The following is a 19,616-nucleotide window of genomic DNA, read 5'->3' on the forward strand; positions in this document are numbered from 1 at the left end:
CTTGATGTTTTTTCTGCACAGTATGTTAAATTTAAATCTAGCAAAGCAGTCAAACATACATAACTTTAATGCTATGGACTTCAAGGGACAACTATTACAATAGAAATTGTACACATGTACATTAACTGGAGTAGAACTTCAGTGGTGTTATTAGAAGGTGACATTTTTCTGTGTTTCTGTGAACATCTTAAGTAGATGTTCATGGTGTAATAAATAAAGTGGACAAGTGTCACTTGCATTTTACAGTCATTTCAAAAAAACTGAATTACGCTGCTAAGCATATTCCTGGTATGTGTACGCTGACCATGAGATGCTGGTGAAGCTGCTTGTTTTTGTGGAAAGCCACAATTGAATTGACTTAAATCTCTTGAGTCTTAAATATCTCTTAAATAATCTTAAATTATTTCTGTCCTTTCACTTCTAGCATGTAAAATCAAGAAATCTGCATCTCCTTGTGCATAAAATTTTCCATCATGTTCAAAATTCTCAGTTGTTATTAAATAGTGTTAGAATGAGGTATATAGTATGATATTGTTACCCTGGTATGTGTAGCCCCTTCCATTACCATACGTGATTGTGTGAAACTGAATTGTTTGCTTTTGGAAGGAGTGTTATCACAGAAATCTTCAGATCTTTGGTAAGGACACTTCTGTGGAGTTGTCTGCAGTATGAAAATGCTTGTTAATAAGCACTTGAATTAAGGAAAATATATTTACACCAGAGGTGTAAAATCTCTTGTATAGCTAATGATTACATTATTCCTTTCTCACAGAGGATTAAAAGGCATGGTACAAAGAGAATTCTTTATGCCAGAAAAGCTTAAGGTATACCTACACTGTAACAATATACATGAAAAATACTTACCAACAAAACAAGTTGCTTGGTAAAGATATAACTAGTAGCTCCAGAAGCATTAATTTCTCTTTCCATTTTGTCCTTTCTCATCTGAGGCTACTTTTGTTTAAGCTTTTCATGTAACCAGTTATGCGTGTGAAATCGGTAGTTGAAAGGCAAAGAAACTGCCTTGAAACAGAACCTATAGAGAAAGGGGAAAGGTACTCTTCAGTTTTAAGCTCTGTTTTTGGGAATGGCTCGAAATGCTTGAATGCTCTGAAATACTTCATATAACTAGATTCTGATAAATCTGGATTGCCTGCGTCCATATGATTGCAACCAGAATGTACAAAATTGGAGTCTCTGTGATTCTTCCTTCAGTAAATAATATATTTACCCATTATTGGGAAAACAGATACGAGAATGGGTACCTCTCATACCTATGATCAGCGTCAGGAATAATTCTCATTCTGTTGAAGGCAGTTGGTGGAGATTAGAGCACCTCACTAGAATGAGGTCAAAAGCCTTCAAAGATAACTGGCCAACCCTTCTAACATTTATGGCTATGTTGACAGCGATCCTGGTAATGTCTTTTCAGTTAATTATTTTAGAATTGAGACTTGTGAACTTTCTAATACATGTTTGAATTAGACTGAAGATCTTTATTGCTGGATGCGATTGTTACGCACATAGTACAAGCAAAACTGAAGGAGACTCATTTTCCCCCCCCCCCAAATTTCTGCCTAACTAAAAATGCATGTGAAAGTGTATGTGAATATATCAGGTCCAAATACTGCTTTTAAAAAGTGCATTAATTATTTTTAACATCAGTAATTTTATCTTACAACCCATTTTTATTGTTTAAAATCATCTCTGTTTCCCAGGTGGAAATCTGTATAGCTTTAAGAAGTTTATTGCAGTGATAAGATAAAAGAGGATTTAAGCATAAAGTTTTAATACATAGAGTTTAACTTCACAGAGTTTCAGGTTGGTTTTCTTTCTGTTGACCGGATCTGGATATGTTTTTCGCGTGACTTAGTTTTCCTGACATGTTTGGAATAGTAATTAAGATTGTTGTTCTAATCCACCAAAGTATAAGACCAGGATAGGATAACACTAAAGCAGAAATGAAAAAATGCTGGTTGAATTAAATTTGAGAAGTTTACCTTTAAAAAAATTCAGACTGTAGACCGTGAAATTGAAAGTTCATTGGTTGATATGTTGATGTTTAATAGGAAAATTAAAGTACAATTACTGCTGTTCATCTAGAACTTGTTTTCTTCTTAATACAGAGCTGCAGCATACTCTTTTCTAGAAACAGAGAGCTGTCTATGAAGGCTATGTAAAGACTATACAATATAATCCAAGAGGTGAACACTTAATTACTGTAGAGGAAGAAGAGATCTAGGAGTAGAATGTGAAACTGCAGGTGGTTGGTTTTTTTTTTTTTACATGCTGAATTACATGCTATCACAGTTTTTATTGCTGGCTTCTCAATATTTCTGTGGTTGCATGTAAAGTGTTAGGCAACGTTTAGGGAGGGAGGTCTTTTTTTCTTTTTTTTTGTTAGAACAGTTCCTTTGGAAATTGAGAGTACCATTACAGACATCATTTTTTTTTTTTTTAAGCTTTCCATGCTACCTAAAACATATAGGCAAATAAGAAACAAGACTTCCGTTTTTCAACTTTTTGGAACAGCATACGTGATTGTGTCTCCTTCCAGGAACTAGTTAGCTGAGTGTTAAACAGAACTATAATACTAGTTTGTCTGTTTGTGTTCTGATTTTTTTCTGAAACTTTGCCTGTTTCTCTACATTTGTGTCTTAAGTAGAGCTTGAGGAAGAAAATTGAGCTGGAAAGTGTAGACAGTTATAGTGCCAAATCAGTTAGTGAAATGCTCCAGGATTTTTTTGCACAGCAATGAATTGCATTGACTTTTGGACATGACTTGGATTCTGTCACGTCCAACAAAGAAAACAGTTTTAACATTAAAAAAGTGCATAGTGACGATAAATGGGGAGGTGGGGTTGGATGGAGGTGTGAGGATGTAGAGCAGAGGATTCAGCTTTCCACATGTATGAGGATAAATATGAGTGAGGCAATTGAAAGAAAAGCAGCTTAACAGCACTCACGCTCTACTGCTATCACACTTTCTTTCAGAAAATGAAAGTAACTGGCAAAGTCCCGAGTACTCATTAAGTCAAAACTAGCATAAGGACATTAAAAGCAGTATATTTTTTCTTATTTACAATTTCACATTGGCAAAGGTTCTGCTATAAATTTAAACCAACAAGGGTGATTTTGGTGATATAACTAGCTTTAGTTTTGGTAATTGCAGCTTTAAACTAATATACTTTTTTCCAGAGGTAAATTAGAATTAAAATTTTCCTGGTCCAAATACACTGGTAAGCCTTTTCTTTCAGTTTGGGAATAAGCTCTTAGCTCATTAAGTATCAGAATGAACTTGAGTTGTACTAGATTAAGTGATGTTAGGGGTTGAAATGTGAAATAATATATTTAACATGGTTTAGTCTTTAGTATTCAGCTTCTGGGAAGCAATTGCAAGTTAATTAATTCATTGTTCTCTTCAGCTTTTGATAATTTTTTAAAAAAATCTTTATAGCTCTATGCAAAGTTGGGCAGTCTCCACAAGTAGCTATGTTTAAGCATGTTTTAGCATTGATTTATAATGAACTATATTAAGTGCAAGGTACCAGACATGGTAATGAAATTTCAGAGTATTTTCTGGTGGCTTGCAACTAATGCTATGAACACTTAAATTTTTCCTAAGACTTGCTCAAGATTCAGCATGCTAACCATGTTGTACCCTTCTTCTATAGCTTAACTGATTATATATTAAAAATGAGTCCTTACGCATAACTCTGTTCTTCCTACATTATAATATGTTGTTATGCCAGTTGCTTTGTCATTTATTCCTATACTTTATTTATGTTGGTTTATTAATGAGTTTTTCAACAATGTTTTAAGACTAATTCAGTGTAGATTTGCTTTTTTTCTGCAATATAGTAGGGTAATAAAACCATGCTAATATAGTCTGTTGTTATGATATATTTCTGCATATGAAAAACATAGTATGGTTTCAATAGTTTCAGTTCATTTTGCATTAGTTTTGTGCTAGTATAAGGATGTTATATCTTACAGAATAAATTCCTACTAAAAAAGCCATAAATATGTAGTCTGCTACGTGTGGCTGTTTTCATGTAAGTATTGGTAAAATATTGCTTTGATTTGTTAAAAGGTAAATGAGCATTACATTGGCTCTACAATTCTACCTAAGATGAATGTCATCTATCTATTATCCTTAAAATAAAGCAGAGTACAAATATTGATTCAGAAAGGATATATTCAATAATAAATTTAGACTTAAAATGATTTTATTAATACTAAAATCTTAAGCATTAATCTAAGTTATTTTTCAAACAATATTAACTCCATCCAGAAAAACTTAATGCCCATTAAGAAGACTGGCATTGAGTTAGAATGGCAGTGCATCCACAGAGCAGAAATGAGAGGGAGAACTTGTAATCAGAGTGGAATCAATATGGTCAGATTTATCTGGATAATAATTTTCATATTTAATGGAAGCTTTCACAAAATCTTAAAATGTGGATGTTTTAGGGATGATTTATAATATCATTTGCTTTCTCCAGTAGTTATTATATGTTCCTTAAACACAGCTGCTGAGAACCTTTTGGCAGCACACTCATGCAATGCAAGACCTGGTAAGAAGAAGAGGAATATGCTCGTTGTGTATTAAGTAGACAGGTTTATCTGCTTCCTTTTCCTAGTTAGAGTTACAGAAAGAAGAACAGCCTTTCCATATTCTGGGGTGGAAGATGCATGTGCTTCTTCATACAAGGTTTTAGGGAGAGGTTAAAGAATTTCATGGAAGGCTCCGCACTGCAAGGCCTGAATGCATTGTTGAAGTTGGATATTCATTCACTCTGTATCTCACTGAGTTGATAGCTTTCCTGAAAAGGGATTGCAGCTGCAACATACTTTCCCCAGTCATTGCTACAAAACCCCTTATTCATAAATGATGCTGGACATATGCAGCAGGGTTTACTGATGCTCAGATAACCCTCATTTTATTTCTTTATACTCTCTTTGTGGGATACCAGTAGTGTCTCTTCATTTTCTCTTCGATATGTTACTAGTAATTTCAGTCCAGTCATTTTATGTAGACTAGAGTGATGAGGTGCAGTAGGAAATTGACAATTTAAAAATCTGCATATTCTCAGCTGATCAAAGTACAATGCCTAATATTCCATATGTTTATACTTCAAGGCAATAAAGCATATAAACTTCATAAAGAAAATAACAAAACAAAAACAACAACCGAACAACAACATAAAAATCCCAGAGTGTAGTACTAGAAGTTGTCCACAGCATAAAAAATTCAAAATTGAAAAAAATGTTCCACTTAATTATTTGAAGGGGAGGGGGAGAAGGCAGGTCACTAAAAATGGAAAGTAATATGCATTTCCTTTTGTTTTTCTTTTACTTAGGCTGGCTGAAGACTTTTGATGATTACTTCAGAGATCAGACACAACATATCCTAAATAACATGGTTATAAAACTGCAAGAAGACAACCGAAGGAAATTCATATGGTCTGAGATTTCTTACTTTTCAAAGTGGTGGGATGGAATAGATAGCCAGAAAAAGGATGCCGTTAAAAGGTTTGAACACCTTTGCTACTTCTTACATTCAATGTGGCATGTTCTGCAACTTTGTGTGTAATTGACTGCATTGTAAACTTGAGGTTCAGCTTGTACTGCAGAATTATTAGAATAATCACACTACTCAAATTCTGATTGTTTGGGTGTGTTTACTGTTTTTCATTTATAAAGTAAAACTGTTCGGACAAATGGACCTCAATTACTAGTAAAGGTTTCCATGTCCAACATTTAAGAGCAATTCAGATTGCAATGGGTTGTGATTACAAACTTAACTCCGTTATTGGAAGTCATGTTAAAGCGCTGTTAATGGAATAATTTTTCATACTAGCTATTTATGTACTTCTTTCTCCAGTTACAACACAGTTATGAAATGAGACTTTTCTTTTTTAAATGAGCATTTTTGATAAACAAGTGGCAACTTCAATTGTGAAGTAGTATGTACCCTTTCTCATTTCTTTTAATCTGCCTCGAGACAGTATTCAACAGTCCCTAACTCATCTCTGTGATTCCCTTCTTCACATGCCCCCCTTCAAGGTGCATGGGATGTGTTATAGTAATGTAAGCCTCATAGCTCCAAAGCTTAAGTAACCCTGGAAATCTTGAAAATGACTTAAAAACTATTAAAAGAACTATGTACAATGTATGAGTATTACAGTACAGTTGCTCGTTTTTTTGAGATGAAAAAAAAAAAAGCCTTGGAACACTAACCAGTAAATGATACTACAGAACTATGTACCTTCCTGAGGGAAATCAGGTATTTAGTTAAACTGGTGCAACAGTTACAGAAACTGCACTAGAGATTATTGTTCCTGCATATTTTACAGTGCTCTTATTGGCTTTATCTATAATATGACTAATTTCTGATATTTACTGTATTTCTTTCTTGGATTATTTTAGCAGTTATATGCTAGTGTACAGTATAATTAAAAAGATTAAATTATTTAATTGTAGGAACAGCCTGATGCTGGAAGCATGATAGTTATGTTTATTGGCATCTTAATAGGGAGACTGGATCATCCTGTGATGTGTTTCAAGAAGGCATTTTAATGAGTGAGATGGTCTGAAGCGTTTATAGATATAATAAACATTGAAGCTCTATCAAGCTCTCTAAAACAGTAAAAGGAACAGTAGATTAAGGATGGAAGATAGCAGTAGTGCTTTAAATGTGCAGTGTCTAGGCATCTTGATCAATTGGTCTTCAGCACTGTGCAACATACTGTTTTCTTTTTTGTAGTCTGTGCATGAAGTAGCTATCTTCCTGATTAAAACAAAAAATATATATATACCACATGCAGAAGAGGTACTAGTTTCGTTGTTGTTGTTGTTCTGCACACAGGCATTAAAAAAAAATCACTGTTTCTATATTGATTCTTTCTTTCTTTGATTAAAAAATGTAGGCCAACGTCAGAAGTAACGTAATTTAGACTTTGTGATTGTGTCCCTTACAACTACCTGTCAGGTATTCAGAAATTGATTTTAAAAATATCTTTTCATATGCAATATTCTGAACACAATTTACATATTCTTCAGGTTAATAAAAGATGGACAATTTGAAATAGTAACAGGAGGATGGGTCATGCCTGATGAAGCCTCTGCTCATTACTTTGCTGTAATTGACCAGATGATAGAAGGACATCAGTGGCTAGAAAGGAACCTGGGTATGTAGATTGATCTAAAATATAACTGTGTTAGTACAGCAAGTTGCTTCATATCTCTTATGTCCTTAGCAGGCTTTCCTTGCTCTTCTTCCCCGAAATGTTAAATCAGACTACTTACTGAAAGCCAAAAGACTTAGTTTCCAGTATTGACATCTCTATTTGTGAAAATCATGACAAAGACCTTCAAATTACTTAAAAATTTATTTTCCTTCTATTTGTTTGGATCTCTTCTGCAGGCTGTATTTATTGGGTGTTGTGTATTTACTAGGTTCTTAGATATTTCCAAAAAAACAAACAAACATGAATTTTAGTAGTAGTTGTAAAGCCAAAACCAAATGTAATGTTAGAATTGTTTGCGTTAAAAAGAAAAGAAGCCAACTCATTCACTTTGAGAACTTAGAGGGATTCTTGTAGTAAAGTTGACTGAATTGCTTTGGTTGTTGTAAAAGTTGTTTTTTTTTTTTTGTTAGTTGCATAAATAGAGAATTCCTTTTACATTGGCATTATTTGTGTAGTGATTTTATTGATAACAGTATGTCATTTAATTAAATTATTTTGAAAAGCTGTTTCATGATGTCATTTTTAGGACAAGGTGGAATGCTCTTAAACTAAAAGAGAATACATTTAGACTAGACATTAGGAGGAAATTCTTTACTGTAAGGGTGATGAGGCGCTGGTACAGGTTGCTGAGAGAAACTGTAGATGCCTCACCCCCAGAGGTGTTAAAGGCCAGGCTGGATGGGGCCTTGGTCTACCTGGTCCAGTGGGTAGTATCCCTGTCCACTGCAGGGGGGTTGGAGTTCGATGATCTTTAAGGTCACTTCCAAACCCAAGCTATTCTATGATGATGCTTTCTTTTTTAAATTGCAATTTCTACAAATACAGCTCCTCATAATTATAAGACTGTGGAGTAGAAGGGGTAGAAGGCAAGTTTAGTAAAAGGATAATACTGAATCATTGTATTATGCTTCTTTCTGTTTTGTTTCTGATGGGAAAGTAAAAATGCATCTAAGGAACCATGTTGAAGAATCAGTTAAACAAGAGTTAGATACAGTTTCTTTACTTGCTAATATGAAATTTACTTGCTGGTATGAAATTATAGGTACCTTATAGGTACCTGTACAGGTAGGTATAGGTACATTATAGGTACCGGGATGAGGGGGAATAGGCTAAAGTTGCAGCAGGGGAGGTTTAGGTTAGATGTTAGGAAGAACTTCTTTACTGAAAGGGTTGTTAAGCATTGGAATGGGCTGCCCAGGGAAGTGGTGGAGTCACCATCCCTGGAGGTCTTTAAAAGACGTTTAGATGGAGAGTTTAGTGATATGGTTTAGTGGAGGACTGGTTAGTGTTAGGTCGGAGGTTGGACTAGGTGGTCTTGGAGGTCTCTTCCAACCTAGATGATTCTGTGAAATTCAGTGAAAAGGCAATAGTAATTGGTATAATTCTAATAATTGTCATTCAAGTAAATAAATTCATTTTGAAAGAAAAGATAGTCCCAAAGCCAGCAAAGGTGAAAATTATTTAAATTACACTGAAAATTCAACAAGTTACAACAGCTGTCTTCATTTGTTCATTTTCTTTCAGCTTTTCTTTCCAATTATAACATCTGGAAACTACTTAAATGAAAAAGATGATGTTTCGTTATGATTCCGTGTAAAGATGTTTGAGACAAAATTGAAATAGTATAAAAGTGTAGAGTACTAATCTCAATGGTTTTTTTTTAATGTAGCTAGAATATATTGCTTCTTAAATATTTGATTTGTTTTCATAAGTAATTGTCTGTGTTATTCTAGGTTGTTAATTCCAGTGTGTGTTCTGCAGGAGGCTTAATAGTCAGCTGTGCATTTTCTTTTATTTTCTTGGAAATTTTATCTGTAGTGGTTGGACTTGAGTTATATCGGTATAACTTTGTTTGGGTGAACAGTAAAACCTTTTCCTCCTTTTAAACTTCTTACCTTGTCAACAGGAGTAAAACCAAAGTCTGGTTGGGCAGTTGATCCTTTTGGGCATTCACCAACAATGGCCTACCTACTGAAACGCGCAGGATTTTCAAATATGCTGATTCAGAGAGTTCATTACTCAATTAAAAAACATTTTTCAACTCAAAAGACACTAGAATTTCTTTGGAGACAGAACTGGGGTATGTATTTTTCCTTTATCTCAATTTATTTTATTAGTTTGTGTAGGTAAAATACGGAGTTAACTTGAATAAATACTCTGGAAATCTTTACAGAACAGCTTGTTTAGAGAAGTTAGTCTAGAATTTAAAAAAGTATATGTATATAAATGTTAGATTTGCAGTTCTTTAAAAAAATCATTTTGTTCAAAAACTTAAGGGAATTTTTGTGTAACAAAAAAGGAAAAGCTGTGTATTAGGGAAGGGGTTAAAATATGAAAGCTGTGGTGTTGCTATTGCTCCTCAGATCTTGCTGTTACTTCACTTTCATATGTGTTTTTACTTTCTCTAATATTCCTTCTCCTATCCCTCTTAAGAAATATTTATATGGGAAGGGGAAAAGTGTTTTTTATGGTTTTTGGTTTGTTCTGCTACTTCCCAGTAAATAATTTTGAACAAAGGTTCACCTTCCTTTCAAGCATACAAAAAGTATGTTTTACTTTATTAGAATAAATATACTTGCTTTTTTGTAATTTACATGTATATGTTACACAGTTTGAAGGGTTTCATAAGTAATGTAGTAACTACATCATAGTAGACTATGTAAAAAAAAAAAAAAAAAAAGTACTTTTCTGTGTGAATTTTATTTTGCTTAGTGTACTGTACCAGCATTCTAATAAGCAATATGATGAATGTATGTATTGGAGGTTTTCTTCCTGCTTTTTAAAATAAACTAATATGTCACAGCTTTATCAACATAGGGAGAAAAAGGTTTATTTTGTACTTACTATTGAAAGGTTGTGATGATTTTGAAGTTCTACAGTTTCTATATATTTTTAATGGGAGGTTGTAACGGGGTGAATATTCAAAGAAAGTAATCTGCACAAGCAAACTTTTCCTGAGGTAAACATACAACTGTTTGTGAAAGAAATTCTGTTACAAAAACACTTCAGAAGTTTTTCTTTTAATGCTGACATATGCCATTTGGTTTAGAGGTTGCTTAATTGACCTGCCATTTTAAATGGTCGCATACATAAATCCTGTGTATGATGCGATCTAATGTTTTGGCTTCAGAAGGCTTTCAAAAGAGATCAGAGATCACTGATCTGGTATAATATGTAGATATATTGCTTGAGATAGAGAACTCATATAGTTGAAAGGTAAATGTATATATTCATGGATAATGACATTTTAAGTCACAAGTAGTAGTAAGAGTTTTTAACAAAGGTCTGGAGTGTAAATGCAAAAATTTAGGATTACAAGGTTTTAAAGAGTATTTTTTAAGTATTTTTGACACACTTTTCTTGGGAGCCACGTTCCTTAAGATATAAACAACATTCATCCCTTTTTTCAACATTACCTCACTTGAACTCATAGAACGGTTTGAGTTGGATCAAAAAGATGATCCAACTTTAAGATGACCTTAGAGATCATCTAATTCTAACACCTTCCATTAGACCAGGTTGCTCAAAGCCCCATCCAACCCAGACTTGTGTATGCCCCATCCCTGGAAATATACAACTTCTCCAGGCAACCTGTTCCAGTGCCTCAGCACCATCAAAATAAAGAACTTCCTAAAATCTAATCTATATCTAGTCTTTTTTAGTTTAAAACCATTAACTCCTTGTCCTTTCTTTACACTCTCTGACCAAGAGTCCCTCAGCTTTCCTGTAGGCCCTCTTTAGGTACTCGAAGGCTGCTGTCAGGTCCCCCCTGGAGCCTTCTCTTAATCGAAGATGAACAAACCTAACTCCCTACGCCTGTTTTCGTAGGAGATGTGCTCCAGCTCTTTGATCATCTTTGTGGCTTTCTTCTGGACTTGTTGTAATACTTCCATGTCCTTCTTGTGCTGGGGCCCCCAGAGCTGAACACAGTGCTCCAGGTGGGGTCTCACAGGAGCAAAGTAGAGCTGATGAAGCTGACTGACTGTCTGGAGTGGCTGGAATTCCTTTGTGCTGCTCTTCAGGTGCTCTCCTGCTGACCCGTGACCCTTCTCCAGGCTCTGGGCATCTATTGGGGAGGAATAGGATGGAGTGAGGTTCCCCTTCCCTGGTAACTCTAGTTTAAATTCCTCTTCACCATCTTCCAGCTTGGCAAGCCTATGAATGAAGATGCTCTTGCCCTTTTCTGAGAGGTGGACCTCATTAGCCCCCAGCAGACCATGTTTCTTAAAGCAATTCCTGTCATCTAATTAGCTGAACCCGTCTGAGGCAACAGTCCTGCAACCATCTGTTGATTTGCCAGATCTGACTGGCCCTTTCATAGAATCATTAAGGTTGGAAAAAACCTCCAAGATCATCTTCTGTCTGCACAGCTTTTGAGTCACTCTGCCCCAAGCCTGTAGCATTTCATGGGGTTGTTGTGGTCAAAGTGCAGGACCGACACTTAGCCATGTTGAACCTCATCCCATTGGTCTCTGTGCATTGACCCATGCTGTCTAGGTCCCTCTGCAGGACCTTCCTGCCCTCTGGCAGATCAACGCTTCCCCCCAACTTGGTGTTGTCTGTAAACTTACTGAGGGTGCACTCAATTCCCTCCTCCAAATCATCAATAAAGATATTAAAGAGGATGAGCCCCAACCCTTGGGGAACACCACTGGTGACCAGTTGCCAACTGGATTTCACTCCATTCACCACCACTCTCTGGGCCCAGCCATTCAGCTGGTTTTTAACCCAACACAGGGTGTACCTGTCCAAGCCATAGGCTGCCAGCTTCTCCAGGAGAATACCATGGGATATTGTGTCAAAGGCCTTGCTGAAGTTTAGGTAAACTACAATCCCCTTCCCTTTGACCATGAGGACTGACGAAAAAAATGGCTGTTCTCCCAAGTCTTTTACTGCTGTTCCAGAGCTCTATAGTCCCTCTTGGTGCTCTGCTGATAGCTCCTGACAGCATCACTGGTGCCCATGTGAAACAGCAGCAGTGAATAATAGTCATTAGGCCTTATGAGTCTCATTAGTCTCTTGGTAATATCCCTGATAAGAGCCCCTGGTAAGCAGCAAACTTCCCTCAAGAGTGGTTGGCGGATGGGTGCCTCTGTACCTCTCAGGAGAGAGTTGCCTACGACTATCCTCCATTGCCTTTTCTTAGTTGCACTGATTGTTATGTAGGGAGCAGACCAGGCTGCCTTACTCAGCTCCGCACACTGCTTGCAATGGGTCTTTCTTTTCAGTGTGCAGAAGGGTGAAGTGGTTCTCTAAGGGCACTTCAGGCTTTGGGGAAGACTCTTTAGTAGATGCATTGACTAGTTGGAAAATTTAAGATTTCAGAGGTAGTCTCAGGATTGCATAGAAGTATATGCACTTCTATGTACATGTAGATGAAATCTATGTATTCATATGTAGAATCATACTGGTAATGTAGTGGAGCTGTGTGTTTGAGAAATTGAGATACTGCTAAAGTTGACCAATTCAGATTTTGTGCTAAAATGAGAACAATACCTGTTTTTGGTGTTTTTTATTTATTTTTTTTAAATTCTTTTGGAGGTACGCTGCATTTGTTTTATTTATTTAATTTTAATTTATTTTGCTGTTACTCACTTGAAGTATAAAAGATGACTTTTATTCATCTCTAAAATTCTGGAAATAATGAGATTTATCTGTTTGGAAAAAAAAACACAACTTTTTTTCATATCTTTCTAAAGCTTCTAGTGCTTGATTGGGATTCTGATCTTTGTTGTATCTTATTTTAGACTCCTTATTATGTAAAACAGAAACAGAGAAAGTTTCTTCTCTATATAGACTCCAGATACAGATATTCAAAAGAAGGGGTTGTCTTGGTCTGATGTTTTTAATGCAGTTCTTTGATTAAGAGGGTGGAAATGATATAGTTTTGGCAAACTTGAGAGCTCATAGTAAAAGTGTGCCCTTTTTAATTCCAGATTTGGGATCCAGTACAGATATCCTTTGTCATATGATGCCTTTCTATAGCTATGATGTTCCTCATACTTGTGGTCCAGATCCAAAAATCTGCTGCCAGTTTGATTTCAAACGTCTTCCTGGAGGAAGAGTAAGCTGTCCGTGGAGAGTTCCACCAGAAGCCATTCATGCTGGAAACATTCAACACAGGTACAGTTTTTACACATCTTAAAAAGGAAAAACTTAAAAAGCTGGTCAAAGATATGTGTTACAGGATGTCGTTTCGAATCATCTCATTTTCAAATACTTTATTTTCCCTATTTTTTATCCCTTCTGGTCCACCTCAGAAATCCAAACAGCAAAGTTGTTGTGGTTTGTTAGTAAGTTGATAGCACAAACCTTAAAAGAACCTGGAGTTACATCAACTTTCCTGGTTTCTTTGTTTTGTTTTTGCATGAAAGATCTTCTTTCCTACCACCTTTTTTTTTTTTTTTTTTTAAAACTACAGATCAGAATTCTTGCCTAACTTGACACATCTCAGGATCTGTATTTGGTCAGGGCAGTACTGTCACCATCAGTGAGCATTTTACTGCTCTGAAGTGCCAGTATATTAAAAGTTGAAGTATGTAAGTGGCTTTTGGGTGCAGGTGGCTTATTATCTGCTACAGTATCAGCTGCTGCAGTATCAGAATAATTGCAGGTGGTCACAGTTCTCAAAATTCTTTGAAACTTCCTTACGTATGAAAAGCAGAAAAAACAAAATGCGTGGAGTTAATGCTTTGCATCTTTATCAAATATCTTTACTGTTCTTTATTTTACTGTGTTTCCGTAGGTTTTAGCTACTTTGATGTGGGCGAAAGTCATAATTCATATGTGTTTTATAATATTTAAGCTTCTACTTTAGAAGATACAAAACATTCTGCTTAGAGGGTTCTTTTTAAGGTTCTCAGGTCATTAGATCTAACATTCTGGTACTGAGTAATAAATGAAAGCAGCATGGAAATAGAGCTTTCCTGATTTGGGGGAATAAATTTATACAGAACTATAATTGAGATTTGTATAATCCCCCCCAAATCTATATTTGTTTTTTACTAATCCACTGGCAATAGGCTTCAAGTACAAAATCCAATTGTTAGATATATAACTCCTGGTTTACTGTAATTTTTGTGAATAGACAATGATTTGTCTCCTGCTTGTGAAAGACTTCAGGGATAGCATGGTTTAGTATCCTGTAACCGCAATACAGTCAGATATTTTCCATGGTATATCCTCACAGTAATTGACAATTGTGGACTAGGTTTCCTGGACTGGAAAGTTTAAATGAATCCGTGTCCTGTGTCTTACATGTCCTGTGTCTTACGTGTCCTGTGAAAAAAAAAAAAAGTGAAATTTAATCCAATTCAGGTTTTTCAAATACAAATATTGATTTTTATTTTTTTTTAGCACTGGTCAGAACCAAATTGTCAAGTTTTACAAAACCACTTCTCTATTTTGAAAATAAATAAATTGAAGATGGAACAGCTAAAGGTTTTTGCAGAAAAAGATTGTATTCTATCGTCCTGTTTACTGTCTTCGGGTCTTGTATAACTAAAACCATCTGTGAATTCAAGAGCTGGAAATGTTGGCAGGTGTTTAAAATTATTGCAAATTGCTGAGTATGCTGAATTACAGACAGAGGGGTGACTTAAATTTTAGTCTTGATGCTGCGGTTTTGAAGTGAGCTGCTGTCATCAGAAATGTGATTTGTGATGATGACACATTAAAATTTAACATAATTGTAATATTTTGGCAGTGGAAATGCTATGATAAAGTAATTTGAAAGTACAAAAATGAAAGGTGAAAGTGATGAGAGCAGTAGACAGAAGAATCATATCAAGATATCTAGTGCTTATCAACAGTGGAAAAAAAGGCCCACATTTTTAGGTCAGTTTTAAAAAGTAGAATCTTGAATAAGTACCACAATTATTGGAGTCAAATAGAAGTATATGAGCAACAGTTCTTGTTTAACAAATATTTATATGTAGGCTATAAGAGTAATGTAGAGAGCCTGCTTGGAATGTATTTTTATTTATTTATTTTGTTTTAATTTATCTCTGAGTTTCCAAGATGCAACTTTTGCATAACAATATAAATTAGACCTTGTATAAGAAACAGTTCTTTCATCACATCACATGGAATCAATAAAAGAAATGAGGTGAGCATATAATGAAGGTATGATCAAGTTGAAGCATACCAAGTCTCAATACGACCTCTGGAAAAAAAATCTTTTGCATCAGTTTTCAATGGACAACTGGAAACAGTAGATAACTTAGTGTCTAACACAGAATTGAAATAGGATGATAGATATCTAAGAAAAAAGTAAAGCTAACACATTGTTTTTGAGTTGGGCCTGGCTTATTTATGTTTGATATACTACAAAGAACATGGGAATTTCCAATTTTAAAGCCTGGTTTCAATAAATCCATTAAAATAAAGGAAATGCTGTTTTGCTGGATAATGCTAAAAATATTTCTCATTTTAAAAGACAAAGTTGGAATATTGCAGGCAACCAAAAAGTTTTCTGGTTGGACCTGTGTAACAAAACAAGTTTTACAGTTCTTATGATGAAGGGATTTGAGAAACATAGGAGTAATTGAAAAATCTCTCTCTACATCGTAAGCTTTCCAAGGCAAAGATTTGTAGCACACTAATCTGTCTCACATCTCTGGTTTGTTTTTTAAGACTGGAAAAACACAAGAGGTCTATTATATGTGAATCTGAATAAAGTAGTATTTGATACACGTTTCATTAATTCAGAGGCAAGGTTTAGGTCACTGACCTTTTTTAATGCTAGAGTTGCAATTAAATTGGTAAAACAGATCTTACATATTCAGGTAGGATAGCATTTAATTGCAATACTGTTATGGCCAAACATGTACTGAAGAAATATTCAATTGAAAACTTAGTACTAGTATCTGTTGGATTTTTAATTGCCCTGCAACTTTGATTGTGATTTGATAGGAAGGAATGAAACAGCAGTCTATTTGAAAGTCTGTACTTGTTTAATTAAACTTCAGAACAGTGTAGGTTATAAAGATTGTTGTTGCATATGACCAGTCTTTCAGCTGCATCTTTATGTTGAATTCTGAAGTTCTATCTTTTCAGCAAACAACTTGTATCTGTGTTATGAGATTGGTTACACCAGGAAGAAAACAAAACAAAACAGTTCCCCCCCCCCCCCCCCCCCCTTTTATAGAAAGGAGTTGTTTTTATTAGGGAAAGCACGGCTTGTTTTGGTGTATGTGTCTTTCCCATGCATGGAAATAGGAAAGAATCTATGCTGCAAGCTCTGTACTTCAGAGGAGTAGAAAATGGGCTTTCTCTCTCTCCCCCTACTGTTCAAAAAACAATTTCACCCTTCAGCTTTTTTCTGTGTATGATTGGTCCTACTGCTCAACATGCAACTGGCGAGTAGAATTACATTGCTGATGTGGCATTGGTGGTTCATGATTGCATTTGATTTCCAATTCTTGAGGTTGGCACCCTATTAGGAAGTAATTATCCTGCATTAAAATTCCTTCACAAAATCATCTAAACAGCAAATTGCAAATCATCCAAATGGTTTTGTTTTCTAGTTGAGATTACAGAGCAAGGAGTGAGGCCCTAGTGCTTAATGTGCTGTATAGGTTTAAGTAGTAGTCATGACTTTACAGTTCCTATTGTCAAATGTGTCACCTTGGACATGCTGTTCGCTGGTGCAAAATCTCTTGTGATTCCCACAGACAGATGGCTGCTGTTCGTCTTCTGACGGAGGAGGTAAAGCAGTCTTTTAAATTGGTTTTGATATGTTATAAACAAATATTTGGAATTTTTGTTTTAAAAGGAAAGACTTGTGATGTGAAGAGTTTCTCATGATTTTTCAAACGTGTTTAGCATTCAGAGATAATCTGAAGGCTTCCCAAAGAAAGATTAAAATTACTCTTGATGTTGTTACTGACTTGTTCTATTAATACCATATTGATGTATATTCAGTATTTCCAACTTAAGGCGCAGTTAGTATTGCTCTGAATACTAAGAACTGCATAATGTATCTTCACAGAATCATCTAGGTTGGAAGAGACCTCCAAGATCAACCTCTGACCTAACACAAACCAGTCCTCCACTAAACCATAAACCTAAGCTCTACATCTAAATGTCTTTTAAAAACCTTCAGGGATGGTGACTCCACCACTTCCCTGGGCAGCCCATTCCAATGCTTAACAGCCCCGTCAGTAAAGAAATTCTTCCCAATATCCAACCTAAACCTCCCCTGCTGCAACTTTCGCCCATTCCCCCTTGTCCTGTCAACAATTAGTAGAATTTTTAACTTTATGAAAGCAAATTTGTTGCAAAATACAAGTCATTAAAATGGAGTTGCTGGTGATATGGTATAGCTATTATTACAGGGATAGAAAAAGTTTATCATGACTTTTTTTTTCCAATTGGTTTCTGGATTTTTATTCAGCTGTGTAGGATAAGCATATATCAGAATGCACCTTTACCTAAGGGGACAAAATTCATGAATCATGGTGGAATCTCAGGTGTTTGTTTTGTTTCGTTTCGTTTTTTTACAGAATTTTTTTCTTCTTCAGCAAATTCTGTCCAAGTGTTCCTGATGACTCTTTCATCGGAAATAATTTCTTCTACTTCAAATAAAATAATAATTTAAGAAATTGAGAGCAACTTTTGCATTAATAATAACAACAATACATTTATTATTATAATTTATTATTAAATTTTAAACAATGAATAAATGTTATCAATAAATTAATATAATAAACAATAAATAATTTGTTGTTGTTGTTGATGTTACTAGATATACCTGACTTGATACATCAGATTTTTCATTGGTGTTTTGCAACTGATATGAAACTTGTTTTCACAGGATCCCACTGCTGCCCTAAAATTATCTTAAGTATTCTATAGACTAAAGTACTTTGAAGAAACTGTGAACAACACTGATGAATTTTGCAGTAGATTTGGGGGAGGGAGAGGGAAAAGGGAAAACAACTAGAGGAGGACTTTGAGGAGAGATGGCAAAGACAAATATCCTGTTAACTATAACCTTTCTTAACAGTTTTTGTTGTTGTTGTTGTTGTTTTTTATTTCTTCAAGGGGTTCAAAAAAGTAAAGTATCTTTCTAAGAATAGAATGTATGGAAAATTTAGGCTGGCTTCTTGTAAGGTAGAATCAAGTCTTCAGTTACACTAGTTGTTGTATATGGGTTGTGTGGAGAAGACTTTATATTAAAATCAGCATCTTGTTGAAAGTTGTGGAAAATAACTGATAAATACTTGGTAATCTGAGCAATAAATTATGCTATAGACAGAGGGGAGAGGCAGGAGGAAAGCTGCCAGTTGGGTGTATTCTAATGTCAGCAGAACTGCAGATCTTCAACTGCAGATTTTGTGCTGCCTTCCTCCCTCCAGTGTACATTCAGACCTTGTGTTTACTCAATACTTTTAAAATCTGATAAGCAAATGGACAGACCTTGACCTGTTGATCAACTAAATATGGGTTTCAAATATATTGAATTTGTTTTGATTCTTGCAGAAGTGTTTATATCTTTGAGTATGAATTCAAAATAAATGATAGTGGACTGCTTTTGAGACTTCTGGACAAAAAGCTTATTGGAACATGGAGTTTGCTGCTGTTTTCTCTTTGATACTTTTTCTCATTCGTATTTCTGTTTTCTCGTATATATTATTATGCTTTATACTCCTTACTAGCATTATTCCCATAACTTTATTTACAGAGGATCAACATTTGAAGATTTTGATAGGGACTGTGTTGATGGGGGAGGGAAATGGATCTTTTCAGCAACCCAGACCTCAGACCTATAACTCTTAATACTTGTAATCTTCTGCTTAATGAAAGAACTGATATTTTCCTTGCCAAAGATTGAATAGGTGCTGAAGGAGAATTTCAATGACTTTTCTACGCTTCATTTTTTTGGTTTGTTTGTTTGTTTTTTTTTTTTTTTTTTTTTTTTCTTTTCAAGGTTAAGAGGGCTTGACTTTAAGACAGGCAAGAAGTTGTCTGAAGGGGGAAGAGTAATTATTAGCAGTGGTCTTCCACCAGATTTTTTTTTCTACAAGGCTGGAGTTCCTAGAAGATTAATTTATGGGCTTTTTTTCTGTCAAGGACATGCAGATATAAAGCAAGGTGTCCAAGGGAATTACAGGAGGGGATGAGAAGAGCTTGCTTATTATTTTAAATAAAGGCTAGAGAGGATTAGGATTGTTATCTAAATATAAAACAGGTAAACATAATTTAAACTGAAGGTTAGTTTTGGCACAGGAACAAATTGATGAAGACTGACCTACAGTTTAAGATGGAGCTTGATAAGCTTATTGGAGGATTTAATTAGCATAATGTTTGCAGCAATTGGTTGAATGTGGTGTCCCAGTGGAGGGAATTGCATCCAGCTTT

At 35.2% G+C, this 19,616-nt stretch overlaps 1 protein-coding gene across 1 annotated transcript in view; it reads left to right on the top strand.

The window, feature by feature from the left end:
• The window catches only part of MAN2A1 (mannosidase alpha class 2A member 1), a gene marked incomplete at its 5' end in the record, with an annotated part of 128,091 nt that overhangs the window by 25,053 nt on the left and 83,422 nt on the right, over positions 1–19,616 (top strand). Inside the window, 4 exons of the mRNA XM_084304915.1 lie at positions 5,364–5,535; positions 7,066–7,193; positions 9,160–9,333; positions 13,190–13,376. Coding sequence (XP_084161041.1) covers positions 5,364–5,535; positions 7,066–7,193; positions 9,160–9,333; positions 13,190–13,376 — 661 coding nt within the window. The remainder of the gene's footprint in view (positions 1–5,363; positions 5,536–7,065; positions 7,194–9,159; positions 9,334–13,189; positions 13,377–19,616) is intronic.

This window comes from Netta rufina, assembly GCF_964035555.1.
Source record: "Netta rufina genome assembly, chromosome: Z".
In the NCBI taxonomy this organism is placed as follows: domain Eukaryota; kingdom Metazoa; phylum Chordata; class Aves; order Anseriformes; family Anatidae; genus Netta; species Netta rufina.